Below are 15,735 nucleotides of genomic sequence, written 5' to 3'. Positions count from 1 at the left end.
ACTGAATTTCCTTTACATCTTTGTTTTTCTCACTTTAATGTTTTCTCTAAAATGACTTAGTTTACCTTTTTCTTTTCTTGCCTTCTTTTGAATTTTTCACGTATTTTTATTTCATTTTATTTAGTTATTATAGTCTTTTATTATTCTTTCAGTGTTTGCCTTAGAGGTTATAGCAGGCAACCTCAATTTATTAGGGGCTGTTGTAAATTGTCTGCTTTACAGACAAGGCAAGACCTTAGATACTTTAACGACTTTATCACCTGCCTTGTGCTATTTCACTCTCTTTAAAGGTAGTTTAGTATGCCTAGTGATGACCATTTATATGGTCACTATATTTACTCACACATTTATCCTTTTACATTTGTACATCTTTTCCTTTTCTGCTTCTTCAGGTTTCCATCTGAGATCATTACCCATTTGTCTAAAGAACACTTACTGAAATTTTAGTTCAACGTTGAAGGCTTTTGGCTTTTATTGGTTTTGGTTAACAAGTCAGCCATCATTCTTTTTATCATTGTTCTTTGAAGGTAAAATGTCTTTTTACCTTGTCTACTTTTATGACTTTTCTCTTTGTGGCTGGTTTTATGCAGTTTTAGTATATTGTACTTAGATGTGGGTTTCTTTATATTTACTTAGCTTAGGATTGTAGCTCTTCTTGAATCTATAGATAGTCATTTTTAAAAATAAATGGGAAAATTCAAAAATATAATTTCTTTAAATATTACTTGTTTTCTCTTATCTGGACTCTCCTTCTGAACTTCCAAATACACGGTATTGGACTTTTCACCAGTATCACGTCTCTTACCTTGTCCATTATTGCATTTTCCAACATTTATCAATGCTTCAGTTTTATTTTTCCTTTTGCTTTTTCTTCCAGCTTACTAATTTCTTGTCAGTTATGTCTACTTGCTGTTACATTCATATATTTATATATTAGCTTCAGTTGTAGTGCTTTTTCTCATTTCCATTTGGTTTTTTTTTGTTTGTTTACAATTTTCATTTCTCTGCTGAAATCCTGTCATTTAAAGTTTTATAGTTCTGTTATTTGGTCTATTGTGGGTCTGTATATTTTTTATTGGAGTTCAATTAATTCTTATTTTATATTGATTGAATTCCAGACATTGGGTATGAAAAATTGTAGTGATAACTTGATGCTTTGGATAATGCTATCTTCCTCTTGAAATGATTTATATTTGCTTTGGTAAAATGTTAGATTTGGGGAAGCTTATTTTCATACAATCTGCAATTGAACTGAGCATCAGTCTATGAGAGGGATGGCTCATTTTTGTTCACCTTTACTGCTAGGATATAGTTCTTTTTTTTTTTTTCAAATTTAACTTTTTTTCTAAATTGGAGAATTGCTTTACAATGTTGGGGTGATCTCTGCCGTACATCAGTGAGAATCAGTCTAATTATATAGATCTCCCTTCCCTCCTGAGTCTCCCCCCTCTCCCACCAGCCCACCCCTCTAATCACAGAGTGCCAGGCTGGGCCCCCGTCTGACACAGCAGCTTCTGCTAGTTCTGTTTCACATATGATAGTGCGTATATGTCAACGCGACTTTCTCAATTTGTCCTACCCACTCCTTCCTCCACTGTGTCCATCAGACAGTTCTCTACACCTGAGTCTCCATTTCCTCTCTGTAAATAGGTTTATCAGTACTATTCTTCCAGATTCCATATATATGAGCTAATATACAATGGAATGTTACTCAGCCATAAATAGGATATAGCTTTTATAAGGATCATAATAGGAAGTCCTGGGTGTCTATGAGCTTCTGGTGGGCATGAATTCCAATTATTACCTTCATGATTCTTTAAGAATATGAGAAGCTCTTAAGTTTCTTAACACTTATCTGTTGTTTGCAATTCAGAAAATGCATCTGCAGGAAAAGCTATGCTAAAAGTCTGTATCATCTCTTGGTTTCAGTTCTGGAATCTTGGTTCCTTAAATCCCAGCTCCCTTAGGTCCTAAATTTCCAGTACCTTCAAACAGATGATGTTTTAAAATTTTGACTTGCTTCTATTTATTCTTTGTAGGAGGCTTGGAGTTCAAGAACTTAGTTTTTAACTGCTGGAAATGGAAACCCTCCTATTTCCATATTTGAAACTGTCATCAAAATCATTCTCCTTCTATATAGCTAAACTTTTCCCCAGCCTCCAATTGTGTATTTTCAACTGCCCAAGAGATATCACCACTTTAATATCTCATATCAATCTCAAATTCAACTATCCAAAATGGAACTTACCACTTTATGCAATCCTGCTGTGTCTTCTGCATTTTGTACGCAAAAACTGAGGGTCATTTTAGATTATTTTTCCCCTTAATACCTTATTTTTAATCAGTCAACAAAACTAAAACTTGTCCTTTTTTCTCTGCTTGTTTGAGTCATTGCATTAATTATCCATTACTCTCACCCACAGTCTACTTGTTCTTATCAAAATTTTCCTTTTTAATGCATTTCCCTCTATTTATTACTTTTTTCTCAGGTATAACTTCAAGCTTATTGTTTCCTCCTTAAAAGCCCTTCAGTCATTTTGCACCATCTGCAAGACGTATTTCAACACTTTAGTCATAGGTCTTTAATGATTTGACTCTATCATCTGGTCTCTTCCTACTTTTCCAACTTTTACTCTTGACCTATTTCTCCCTGTCATTATGTTTTAATGATACATATTTATTTTAGCTATTAGAATATGCTGTGATCTTTTTCACACATCTTCTTTTTTTGCATGAGCTAATCTTTTCATTTCAAATGTCTATCACCTTTCAATCTGCTTGGTAAACTATGATTAATCCCCTGCTCAGAGGTCACATTCTTCAACTTTATTCCTTCCTATTTCCCAATAAAAGAATCATTATCTTTTTTCTTCTGTTTTTCTCATAATTATGTTAATAAAGTGTCACACTACAGTATTGATTTGTTAACTGTTTTGTTTCCTTCCTTAAAATAAAAACTCTTTGTGATGAGGTGCCTCATTAATTTTTGATACTACAAAGTTTAATGTATTTGTTAGTACATTATAATCACTCAATTAATGTGTGTAAGATAAGCACTAAAATTCTTAGAACAACAAAATCTTCATTTGTATTATTAGATAACAATTGATGAAACTTCTTGAGAGACAAGGTAAAAAACAAACAAATAAAAAACAGTAGCACATTTAAAAGAGAGCTACATATACTCACTGGCATGATTAATATTGCTGAGCAAAGCTTTCTGAAGTTCTTTTCCATATTTGAAGGAAGGATGACTCTGAAGTCACAACAGATCCTTGGGAAATTTTCCTTAGTATGGAAGAGCAGCCTGTTGCTTTGAAAAGCAATTGAACAGGTGATCCAAGCAATGAAAAGAAATAAGAAGCAAGGGGGAACAAAAGGGAAAAAAGACAGCAGAGACTTTTAGGGCAGAAAGGAATTTTAATGAGCAGAGGAGCCATCAATGAAGGAACTCAATTGGATGCCTTTTGATTTGTACTTTGTTCAGGTAGCTAGCTCAGGTAGAAGAATTCAGACTGAAATGTACCCTTTACTCATAGAATCAGAATCTTAAGTTATTTAAAATTTTCCTGAGAGTTATACAATATCGTGCTCCAAGTCTGTGTAGCTTGTACTCTAGAGACAATCGCAAATCTTTTTAATGGTTTCTTACAAAAGCTCCGTTAGGAAGAGTTGACAGCTATTCAGTGTACCTAGAAAATAATTTTTTCCTTGTAATAATATTATATTTAATTGGTGGAAAAGCTTTCCAATTGGAGCCTACAAAAATCTGTGCAAAGAATTTTCTTGAATACTGAAAAGGAAAATTCAGCTTGTTTCATATTTTCTTTTGCACAAAACCTGTGGACTTTGCAGCAGCTTTGTCACACAGATGTATCATTAGGACCCACTTCAAGTAAGGGCACCAGGAGAACTCTCGCATTTCTAAGGTTTCTATAAAGCGTCCTCAACTTGCTCTGTGACAGCCGTATCAGCATCTTCATTTTTGCGACACTGAAAAAAAATTAACATCTTAAAAATCACATTATGATTCCTAAAATCGTACATGTAGTAAATACCTAGTTTTTTAAAAAAATACAAGCAATAGTGATGTCTATAGAACAAAATGTTAAAGTGCCATTTGTCCTCTTTTGGTTTCATCTCTATCTCAACCCACTCTAATTGCTACTGAATCACGCATAACTTTTGGTATACCCCCAGACTTTTAAAATAAAATATTCATGGTCTTCTACAACATCAACAAATGCCAGCACTCCAAATGGGAATGTCGTGACGTTCCCGATTATTACCCATTCCTTTCCTCTGAAAGTAATGCCCTTTTCACTTACAGGCAATCCATCCTTTCTTTTCTTTTTAATTTTAGCAATAGCTTCCAGCCCTCCCTCTAAACATAATTTAGCTTTAGTTTTGCCTGATTTCAAATATTCTGTGAGTAGAATAAAAAAGTATGCATTCTTTTGAATCTACTTTTTAATAGTCAAGATTATTATATAGGATTGGTCTATGTTGTTAAGTGTAGTTATTCCTCATTTTAATCACCATGTAGAATTTCATTCTCAATATATTCACCACTCGCTGAATGCATTTCCATCAGGACCATTATGAATAATACTGATACATACATTTATTTGTTTCCCTAGAAGTCTATCTTGCTACGTGTGTGCGCACATTTCTGTTGGGCACATAATAAGTTACTGATAGGGCACGCACAGCTTAACCTTCAGTAGATAATGCCCCGAAGACGCACAAAGTTGTTGCAGTAATTTATACTCCAACTAGGAGTGAGAAATTTCATTTATACACAGTCATTGCTGCTGCTGCTGCTGCTGCGTCGCTCAGTCGTGTCCGACTCTGTGCGACCCCACAGACGGCAGCCCACCAGGCTCCCCTATCCCTGGGATTCTCCAGGCAAGAGCACTGGAGTGGGGTGCCATTGCCTTCTCCCATACACAGTCATTACCATCACTTAAAACTGTACTCTGAAATTTAGTCATTCTGTTAGGTACTTAATATCTCACTGTAGTTTTATTTTAATGTTATTATTGAAATGGTTGGATTTATGTCTGACTGCTTGCTGTGTGTTTTCTACATGTCTCATGTCTTTTATATTCCTCCTTTACTTGTTTTTCTTAATACTTTCTATGTATTATTTTAATTTGTTAATTTTACTTTACTATAATTTTGGGAATTTTCTTAGTCATTGGTCAGGGGTTACAGTATGCATTTTACCTTATCACAATTTCTTTCAGATGAATGCTAATTTAATTCCAGTAAAATACAGAAACTTTGTTCTAATGTGGCTATATTCCTTCCCCTTCCTTTGTGCTATTATTGCCGCATGTATTACATCTACATATGTGACATGGAGAAGGAAATGACAACCCACTTCAATATTCTTGCCTGGAAAATTCCATGGATAGACAAGCCTGGAGGGCTACAGTCCATGGGGTCGCAAAGTGGCAGACATGAGCACATGTTGTGTAACCAATGATATAGTGTTATAATTCTTGCTTTTATAATCTTATCTCTTTTAAAATTTCATATAAGAAAGGAAAAAAATATATCTATAGACCAATAGGTGGCACAATACAGCACATGAACCAAATCTGATCCATTACCTGTTTTATAAAGTTTGATTGAAACAAAGCCACATCTATTCATTTAAACACTGTCCATGGTTGCTTTCATGTTATTAAGTAAAACTGAGTAGCTGGGACGAATGGAATTAATGTTGATCATAAACATGAACTTAAAATAAGGAGATTATCTTGGATTAATTGGGTGAGCTCAATGTGATTTATGCAATTGTCTTCTAAGTTAGTTAAGAAAGAACAAATGACATATTTAGACTATTTTTTAAATAGTTATCTGCATAATTACCTTTACTGATGCTATTTCTTCATGTGTATTTGAGTTCCACCTGGTATTATTTCCTTTCAGTCTAAAGAGCTTCCTTTGATGCTTCTTGTAAAGAAGTTCTGCTAGCCACGCATTCACAGTCATTGTTCATCTGTATGTCTTTATTTCACAGTCATTTTTTGACGGATAGTTTTAAAGGATATAGAATTCATGCTTGGCTGTATTTTTCTTCCAGCACTGTAATATGCTTTCCTACTACTTTAAGGCCTCCATTGTTTTTGATGAGTTAGTGGTTAATCTTATTATGGATTACACTTACATTGCCCATGAAGTCATTTTTTCTTGCTGCTTTCGAGAGTTTCTTCAATTAGTTTATTTCTGAAGCATCTAGGAGTGCATCTGTTTGTGTTTATTCTGAGATCACTGAGCCTCTTAGATGAATGCATGATGCATGCTAAGTTGCTTCAGTTGTGTTTGACTCTGTAATCCTATGAACTATATCCCGCCAGGCTTCTCTGTCCATGGGGTTCTCCAGGCAAGAATATTGGAGTGGATTGCCATTTCCTTCTCCAGGGGATCTTCCCAACCCAGGGACTGAACCTGTGTCTTAGATGGACAGAATAATATTTTTCCTCAACTGTGGGAAATTCTGGGCCATTATTTTTCAATTTTTTTCCTCATTCCCTCCTTTCTGGTATTCTCATTATGCATATGTGAGTGCAGTGGATGGGGTCCCCCACAAATCTCTGAGGCTGTTTATTTCTTTTTTTTTTCAGTTCTTCAGACTGGATGATCTATACTGTTCTATCATGTTTGCAGATTTGGTCTTCTGTTGACTCAGATTTGCCCTTGGGATTTTCATTTCAGAAAGAATGTCAGTCCTGAAAATTCACTGGAGGACTGATGCTGAAGCTGAAACTTCAATAATTCGGCCACCTGATGAAAAGAACTGACTCATTTGAAAAGATCCTGATGCTGGGAAAGATTGAAGGTGGGAGGAGAAGGGGACAACAGAGGACGAGATGGTTGGATGGCATCACTGAGTCAATGGACATGAATTTGAGTAAACTCTGGGAGTTGGTGATGGATAGGGAGGCCTGGCGTGCTGCAGTCCATGGGGCTGCAAAGAGTCGGACATGACTGAGCAACTGAACTGAATTGTACATCTTCTGGTCTGGCTTGTTGTCAATTTCTTGCCCCAATAGTATTGTAATCTTAGTTAGGCCAAGTGTTAGATTGGCTTTTCCAGATTGTTTGCAACTGAGATCACCATTGTTTTAATAGTACCCTGGCTCAGAGGTTAAAGCATCTGCCTGCAATGCGGGAGACCTGGGTTTGATCCCTGGGTCAGGAAGATCCCCTGGAGAAGGAAATGGCAACCCACTCCAGTACTCTTGCCTGGAGAATCCCATGGACAGAGGAGCCTGGTGGGCTACAGTCCATGGGGTTGCAAAGAGCTGGACACGACTGAGCGACTTCGCTCACTCACTGGCCATGGAAGCGTCTTCGCTCTACTCCAAACAACACCAGTCCTCTGCAGTGGTGAGACTGCTGGCCCCCACAGTCTGACTCACCCAGGTCAGCTTCTGCAAAATGGAACCTGGTCTTGAGGGGGCAAGTTGGAAGGAGCTGGAGAAGCCCCAAGTTAAACGGTCACAGACATCCACTGCCCTTACCCAAGGTTTAGTAAGTTTTTTTAATTCTCAATTTGTTGCGTTGTTGTTTAGTCACTAAGTCATGTCTGACTCTTTGTGACCCCATGGACTGTAGCATGCCAGACTTCCCTGTCCTTCACCAGCATTGCTCAAACTCAGGGCCACTGAGCTAGTGATGCCCTCCAACCAACTCCTCCTCTGTTACCCCCTTCTCTTCCTGCCCTCGATCTTTCCTGGCACCAGGGTCTTTTCCAATGAGTCACCTCTTTGCATCAGGTGGCCAGAGTATTGGTGTACTGGAGCTTCAGATTCAGCATCAGTCCTTCCAATGAGTATTCAGAACTGATCTCCTTTAGGATTGACTGGATTGATCTTGTTTTATTTTTGCTTTAATATTGTTTCATGTATTATTTTTCTAATTTTATAAACAGAAAAAATAGAAAGTGAAATAAATATTTTATTTTTATTAGTACCAAACATTATATCAGAACACTTTATCTCCTCATAAAGTGTACTTACTAGAAATTACATCTCTAGTTTTGCCAGCGAGTTAAATAAAACACTTACCAAACCAACACAGCCGAAGATTGTGTATGTGAATGCAATACACAATTCCAATGTGTAGAAGCTCAGTAAAACACGTGAAATTTCTCTCCCAAGTTTCTGAAATCAGAAAATAGAGAGACATTTTGCATTATTATCTTTTTTAAAACTTAGAGAAAATTTCGATTGAAGTCTAGTTAACTCACAATGTTGTGGTAGTCTCAGGGGTACAGCAGTGATTCAACTACACACATAAATGCACACATACACGTACGTGTGCTCAGCAGTGTCTGACTGCAGCTCCATGGACTGCAGCCCGCCAGGCTCCTCTGTCCATGGACTTTTCCAGGCAAGTGTACTGGAGCCGGCTGCAATTTCCTGCCCCAGGGGATCTTCCTGCCCCAAGGATGGAGCCTCTGTTTTACATCTGCTGCACTGGCGGGTGGATTCCTGACCACCAGCACCACCTGGGAAGCGGTGGACATGTGTATATATTCTTTTCCCTTATAGGTTACTACAAACACTGAGCACAGTCACCCATGCTACACAGTAGGTCCCTGTCGGTTACCTACTTTATATACAGCAGTGCACATGTGTCAGTCGCAAACTCCGAGTTTACCCTGCACTCCTCCTTTTGGTACTCTAGGTTTGGTTTTGATGTCTGTGAGTCTATTTCTATTTTTTAAATAAGTTCATTTGCATCTTTGCGATAATCATACAATTTTTACTCTTCAATTTTTAAATGTACTGTCTCACACTGATTTGCAGATATTCAAAAATCCTTGCATGCCTGGGACAAATTTCACTTGATCATGGTGTATGATCTGCTTAATGTATTGTTGGATTTGGTTTGCTAGTAGTTTGTTGAGGATTTTTGCATCTATTTTCATCAGTAATACTGGCCTGTAATTTTCTTTTCTGTGGTATCTTTGGTTTTGGTATCAGGGTGATGATGGCCTCATAGAAGGAGTGTGAAAATGTTCCTTCCCCTGCAATTTTTGTAATAATTTCAGAGGACTAGGTGTTAACTCTTCTCTAAATATTTGAATTCACCTGTGAAGTCATCTGGTCTTGGACTTGTTTAATCGAAGTTTTTAAATCACAGAATCAATTTCAGTTCTTTTAACTGGTCTGTTCATATCTTCTATTTTTCTTTCAGTCTTGGGAGATTATGCCTTTCTACGAATTTGTCCATTTCTTCTTGGTTGTCCATTTTATTGGCATATAGTTACCTGTAGTCATCTCTTTTGGGCCTCTGTATGCCTGTGGTATCAGTTGTAACTTCTCTTTTTTTTCTAATTTTATTGATTTGGGCCCTCTCCCTTTTTTTCTTGTTGTGTCTGGCTAAAGTTTTATCAAGTATTTTGCTTTTATTTTCAAAGAACTAGTTTTGCATTTCATGGATCTTTTCTATTGCCTTCTTAGTCTCTACTTCATTTATTTCTGCTCTGATGTTTATGATTTCCTCCCTTCTACCACCTTTGGTTTTTATTTGTTCTTCTTTCTTTAGTTGCTTTAGGCATAAGGTTAGTTGTTTGAGATTTTTCTCATTTCCTGAGGCAATCTTGTATCACTATGAGCTTCCCTGTTTAACTACTTTTGCTTTGTCCCATAGGTTTTATGGATTATCATGATTTTATTTTCATTTATCTCTTAAGTATTTTTATTTCTTCAGTGATCTATTGGTTGTTCAACAGAATATTGTTCAGTTGCCACGTTTGTGTTTGTTTTTTTCTTGTTGTTCAGTCTTTAAGTCATGTCCGACTCTTTGTGACCCCAAGGACTGCAGCATGCCATGCTCCCCTGTCCTTCACTATCTCCCAGAGTGTGCTCAAATTTATGTCCACTGAGTTCTGTGATGCTATCTAACCATCTCATCCTCTGACACCCCCTTCTCCTTGTGTCTTCAATCTTTCCCAGCTACAAGGTCCCTTCCCAAAGAGTTGGCTCTTTGCAGCAGGTGGCCAAATATTGGATCTTCACCTTTAGCATCAGTCCTTCCAGTGAATATTCAGGGGTGATTTCTTTTAGGATTGACTGGTTGGATTGCCGTGCAGTCCAACGGACTCTCAAGTTCTTTATAGTCCAACTCTCACATCTGTACCTGACTACTGGAAAACCCAGAGCTTTAACTATACAGATCTTTGTCAGCAAAGTAATGTCTCTGCTTTTTAATATACTGCCTAGGTTTGTCATAGCTTTCCTTCCCAATAGCAAGCACCTTTTAATTTCATGGCTTCAGTCACCATCTGCAATGATTTTGGAGACCAAGAAAATCAAGTCTGTCACTGCTTCCACTTTTCCCCCTTCTATTTGCCATGAAGTGATGGGACTGGATGCCATGATCTTAGTTTTTTGAATGTTGAGTTCTGAGCCAGCTTTTTCACTCTCCTCTTTCACCCTCATCAGGAAGCTCTTTAGTTTCTCTCCACTTTCTGCCATTAGAGTGGTAACATCTGCATATCTGAGGCTGTTGATGTTTCTGTCAGCAATCCTGATCCCAGCTTGGGATTCATTCAGCCTGACATCTCACATGATGTGCTCTGCGTGTAAGTTAGATAAGTCAGGCAGCAACACACAGCGTTGTCACACTCCCTGCCAAACTAACCAGTCCACTGTCCCATGTCTGCTTCTGTTTCTTCTCGTAGCTTATTTCTAACCTCATAGCTGGAATAGATGCTTGACTGACATGATTTCAGTTTTCTTAAATTTACCAAGGCTTGCTTTGTAGCCCAGCATATGATCTCTCTGGAAGAATATTCCATGTGCACTTGAAAAGAATGTGTAGTCTCCTGCCTTTGGATGGAATACTGTATAGATACCAGTTAAGTCCATCTGGCCTAATGTGTTATTTTAAAGCCTGTGTTTCCTTATTGGTTTTCTGTCTAGATGATCTGTCCACTGATGAAAGTAGGGTGTTAAGTCCCCCATTATTATTGGGTTACAGTCAATTTCTCCTTTTATGTCTGTTCATATTTGCCTTACATACTGAGGTGCTCTATGTCGGGTGCATATATATTTATAATTACATCTTCTTGGATTGATCCCTTGATCATTTTGTAGTGCCCTTCTTTGTCTCTTAGAATAGTCTTTATTTTAAAGTCTATTTGACTGATATAAATAAGGCTACTCCAGCTTTCTTTTGATATCCATTTGTATGGAATCCCCTTTTTCATCCTCTCACTTTCAGTCTGTATGTGTCTCTAGGTCAGTGGGTCTCTTATAGAGAGCTTATATATGGATCTTGTTTTTTATCCATTCAACCAGTCTATTGCTTTTGGTTGGGTCATTTAATCTGTTTACATTATAGATGGTTGAAGTTGCTGATCTCTTTATTCCCAATGCATGTTAAATATCCTTCATTTGTATTAATACTTTCTTCCTCTTACAGTTACTGGTTTTGATATATTTGTGTGTGGATTGTTTCCTACCTTAACTGTTTGACTTTACCATGAACTTTCCCATTTTGTAATTTCCTTGTTTCCAGTTGTGGCCTTTTCCTTTCTGCCTGGACAGATTCTTTGAGCATTTGCTGTAAAACTGGCTTGGCAGTGTTGAATACTTTTAGTTTCAGTTTTCTGTAAAGTTTTTGATATCTCCATCCTAAAATCTTAACATGAGGCTTGCTGGGTAGAGTGTTCCTGGTTGTAGGCTTTCCCCTTTCATCACTTTAAATAAATCATGTCCTGCTCAGTTGATAGTTTTATGGGGATTCTCTTGCGTATAATTTGTTGCTTTTAATATCTTCTTTTTATCTTTACTTTTTGTCAATTTGATTACTATGTGTCTTGGCATGTTCCTCCTTGGGACTCTGCCCTTCCTGGTCTTGGGTGACAGTTCTCTTTCCCAGTTTATGGAAGTTTTCAGCTATTATATCTTCAAGTATTTTCTCAGGCTCTTTCTTTCTTCGATGGGACCCCTACAATGCAAATGTTGGTGCATTTGATGTTGTCTCAGAGGTATGTTAACCTGTCCTTGTTTTTTTTCATTTTCTTCTTTTCTATGGCACTGATTTCTACTACTCTGTCTTCCAGTTCACTGATCCATTCTTTTGCCTCATTTATTTTGCTTTTGATTTCTTCTAATATATTTTTTCATTTCAGTTATTGTATTCTTCAACCATTTTTGGTTGTTCTTTATATTTTCTAACTCTTTGTTAAAAACTTTTCCCTCTGTGCATCCTTTCTTTTCCTGAGCTCTTGGATCATTTTTACAATCATTATTTTGAACTCTTTTTTGGGTAGACTGCCCATCTCTACCTCACTTAGTTGTTCTCCTGAGGTTTTGTTTTTCATCTGGATCATGTTCCTTTGCTGTCTCATCTTGTTTAAACTTATTTTTATGAGTGTGGTAGGTTACATTCCTCAATCTGGGAGATCCTCTGTAGGGGATAGTTTCTGTATCCCAGAAGGACATTCCTCTCTCATCATCCAAGGGCAAGGGACCAGCTGGTCCCAAGACAGTTTCTGATCTGTTTGTGGACTCATGTCTATAGGCTGTGGGATCAGTTTCCTTGCTTCTGTTGTCTGCCTTTTGGTGGGTTAAGCTTGTTTATAGGCTCATCCAGCCTTCCTGGAAGGATGAGTGGGTGTCTACCCACTGGTTGTGGAGCTAAGTTTTGGCCCTCTGTGTAGGGCTGTGTCAAAGGGCTATGGGCTCAAAATGTCTTTAGGAAGCCTGGGGTTGTATGTCAGTCTACTTAGCTATTTGGCCAGAGGTGTGCCAGCACTAGAGCCTACAGGCTGTTCAGTGGGGCCAGGTCTTGGTGCTAAAGACCCAAGCCAAATGTCTGCCTCAAGGAGAGTTCATACAGATGAGTAGTCCGAGATGTCTGCCACCCACTTTGATGACCTCAGAGGGAACAGCTACTCCATGCTTCCCTAGGAGACCTGCCAAGACCAGCAGGTAGGTCTGACCCAGGTTTCTATGAAGTCCTTGCTTTTGTCCTGGGTCCTGGTGCTTGCAAGGCCTTGCATGTTCCCCCCAAGAGTGGAATCTGTTCTCCCCAGTCCTGTGAAGCTCCTGTAAGCAGCCCTGCTGGGCTTGAAAGCCAAATACTCTAATACTCTGGGGGTTCCTCCTCCTGATGTGACCCCTAGGCTGGTTAGCCTGATGTGAGGCTTAGAGCTCTGACTCCCGTGGAAAACTTGTGATATATTCTCCAGTCTGTGGGCCACTCACCGTGGAGGTGTGAGATCTGATTATATCATGAGTATGCCCCTCCTACTGTCTAGCCGAGGTTTCTTCTGCATGTCTTTGGAGGCAGAGTATCTTTTTTTAGTAGGCACTAGTCTTTTTTTATCCATAGTTGTTCAGCAGTGATTTTGTGATTTTGGTATGCTTTTGAGAGGAGGTGAGCTCAAGTTCCTTCTCTGCCATCTTGTTTCCTTCAAGTTTAAAGTTTTAAGATACCTAAAAGATCTTGAAAACTAGGTTTAAAAGTGTAGGGATGGCAGAGATCTGCAGTGAGATCCAGTCTTGAGCCAAGTCATAGCACCAGAAAAGTGCTCAGTCCTTATGTGGTTCTCTTAGTTAAGAATCTGGGCAACCTGAAGAAACAGAGAGGAAGCACGGGAAGATTGGTGCTTTTCTCAAGTCACAGAAAAGCCTAGTGGATGCAGTGACTTTACTTGCATTATCTTTAGTGAGTGCAGATATGTTCATAGAAGGAGCTCCTAATATGACAGTCAAGGAAAAGAACGGAAACAGAAGAATAAATCAGCTTCTTTCACTATCTGATTTCCCTAGGCATTCCTATTCCTGTGCCTTCTGCTTCACTTTCCTAGCTTTCATTCCCTCAATTAGTCATCTACAGCTTTAATTCTTGATCTTCATCACTCAGCAGTCTTGTCTCAATTCTTGCAACTCTTCATTCTCATTCTTTCACTACAGTCTCTGGTACAGCTCATTAGCCAAACTCATCAGTCAACAAGATTTGGCTCATGCCTCCAATGATAAGAAGACTACCAAGAAATTTTATTGAACATCAAGCAGTTTTCATTATTAAAACAGCTATTATTACAGACACTTAAATTTACATGTGTAAAAAAATCTCACATAGAAATTGCTAGAGTATCAGACAGAAGAATCAGTTCAGTTCAGTTCAGCTGCTCAGTCGTGTCTGACTCTTTGTGACCCCGTGGACTGCAGCACGCCAGGCCTCCCTGTCCATCACTAACTCCCAGACCTTGCTCAAACTCATGTCCATCGAGTCAGTGATGTCATACAACCATCTTATCCTCTGTCATTCCCTTCTCTTCCTGCCTTCAGTCTTTCTCATAGATAGAAGAAGGAGTAAATTCAAAAAGAGAACATTTCACTTAGAAGTATAAGGTGATTGTGATTTCTGAGATAAATACAGCAGATCCCTTTTGTTGCTACTGGAAAGACACTTTAAACTACATATGAGGATGAATGATTTGGTACTAAGCCTGAAAATAAATGCAGTGCTTGTGCTGGCTGTGAAAAGACAAGAATAAAATACTGATCTAGATAAAATAACATCACAATTCTCTCTCCTTCAATTCCTTCACCTTCCCCCTTCTCTTTTTCTGGGTTTATTTAATACCTTTTATATGCAAGAAATTATTGGGTGATAGCCATTAGATGGTAAGAATGAAATGACAAAATTCCTGATTTTTCAGTTTATATTCCTGTAGAAAATACATGAGGATAATATAAGGTTATATATGAAAAGGTTAAAGATGTCAAAATGGATGAAAAATTTGATCAGTAATCACAGGGGATAGCAGACTCATCTTAAAGCCATTCACATCTAGGAAAGCTTCATAAAGAGGTAGGACATTTGAAATAAGGACTAAGAAAAATGAAGGAGGAAAGCAATAGTCCAGGCAGCTTTAATTTACTTGTTTTTCTGTAACCTATTTTGTTTAAGATATATTTAATAACATAAATTGAGACAAAAATAATTAAGAAATGGAGACATTAAAAAATAAACCCAAACTATATATCATATGATCTACAGTTTGATAATGTGAGCAAAAAACTAAATGCAAGAATGAACTTAACATTTTTTGAGAAAATTATAAAACAAGTTAAACAGAAGTAAAGTGTTCATTCATGATGATATTAACAGGAAAATAAAGAAAAGGCTGTAGTGGGTTTGAAATAGCAAAGTAAAGAATTCTCATTTAATTTTATTGACAGAAACATAGTTATAGCATTTTAGTTGGAAAGTACTTGCAATCTTTTAGCTGGCAAGACTGTAAAAAGTAATTTTGCCCTCACTCTTTAATTTCAGACAAAGTCTTCTCCTACAAGTGGAAAGTTGTGTATCTGAGAAAAATAATAGGAAGCATGATTGAGTTCTCAATGTATTATTTAAGCCTCAAAATTCAGCTTAAGTCAGTAAGTGCCCCTTTTCTGGAAGTCAATTTGGGTTGTATTTCTTGTCTCAACCAAGTGATCCTTAATTCATAAAAATTTAAGTAAATGATACATGGTAGTTGGTAACTGAGAAGACAGTGTAAAGCTAAGGGTGAGGTTTAGTTTAAGGCTTTGAGACTAGGATATCGAAATAAGGGAGTCTTGCAATACAGTATTTTTGAGGAGGCAAATATTTTCTATTTTATGTATGCTGAGTTTGAGATGATGGCAACAGAAGCAAATCCAAGTAGAAAAGTCATTAGAATGTTAGAATAACAGGCTTGGCATCTGG

At 37.6% G+C, this 15,735-nt stretch overlaps 1 protein-coding gene across 1 annotated transcript in view; it reads right to left on the bottom strand.

Annotated features, from left to right (window-relative positions):
- Positions 1 to 3,400: 3,400 nt before the first annotated feature.
- The window catches only part of MS4A13 (membrane spanning 4-domains A13), a 29,215-nt gene continuing 16,880 nt past the window's right edge, over positions 3,401 to 15,735 (bottom strand). Inside the window, exons 6-7 of the mRNA XM_020915755.2 lie at positions 8,082 to 8,177; positions 3,401 to 3,993 (exon numbers count right to left, since the gene is read on the bottom strand). Coding sequence (XP_020771414.2) covers positions 3,934 to 3,993; positions 8,082 to 8,177 — 156 coding nt within the window. The 3' untranslated portion in view covers positions 3,401 to 3,933. The remainder of the gene's footprint in view (positions 3,994 to 8,081; positions 8,178 to 15,735) is intronic.

The sequence above is a fragment of the Odocoileus virginianus genome, chromosome 10 (genome assembly GCF_023699985.2).
Source record: "Odocoileus virginianus isolate 20LAN1187 ecotype Illinois chromosome 10, Ovbor_1.2, whole genome shotgun sequence".
Lineage (NCBI taxonomy): Eukaryota > Metazoa > Chordata > Mammalia > Artiodactyla > Cervidae > Odocoileus > Odocoileus virginianus.
The sequence above is the reverse complement of the archived record's forward strand: the minus strand, read 5'-3'. Positions and strand labels throughout refer to the sequence as shown.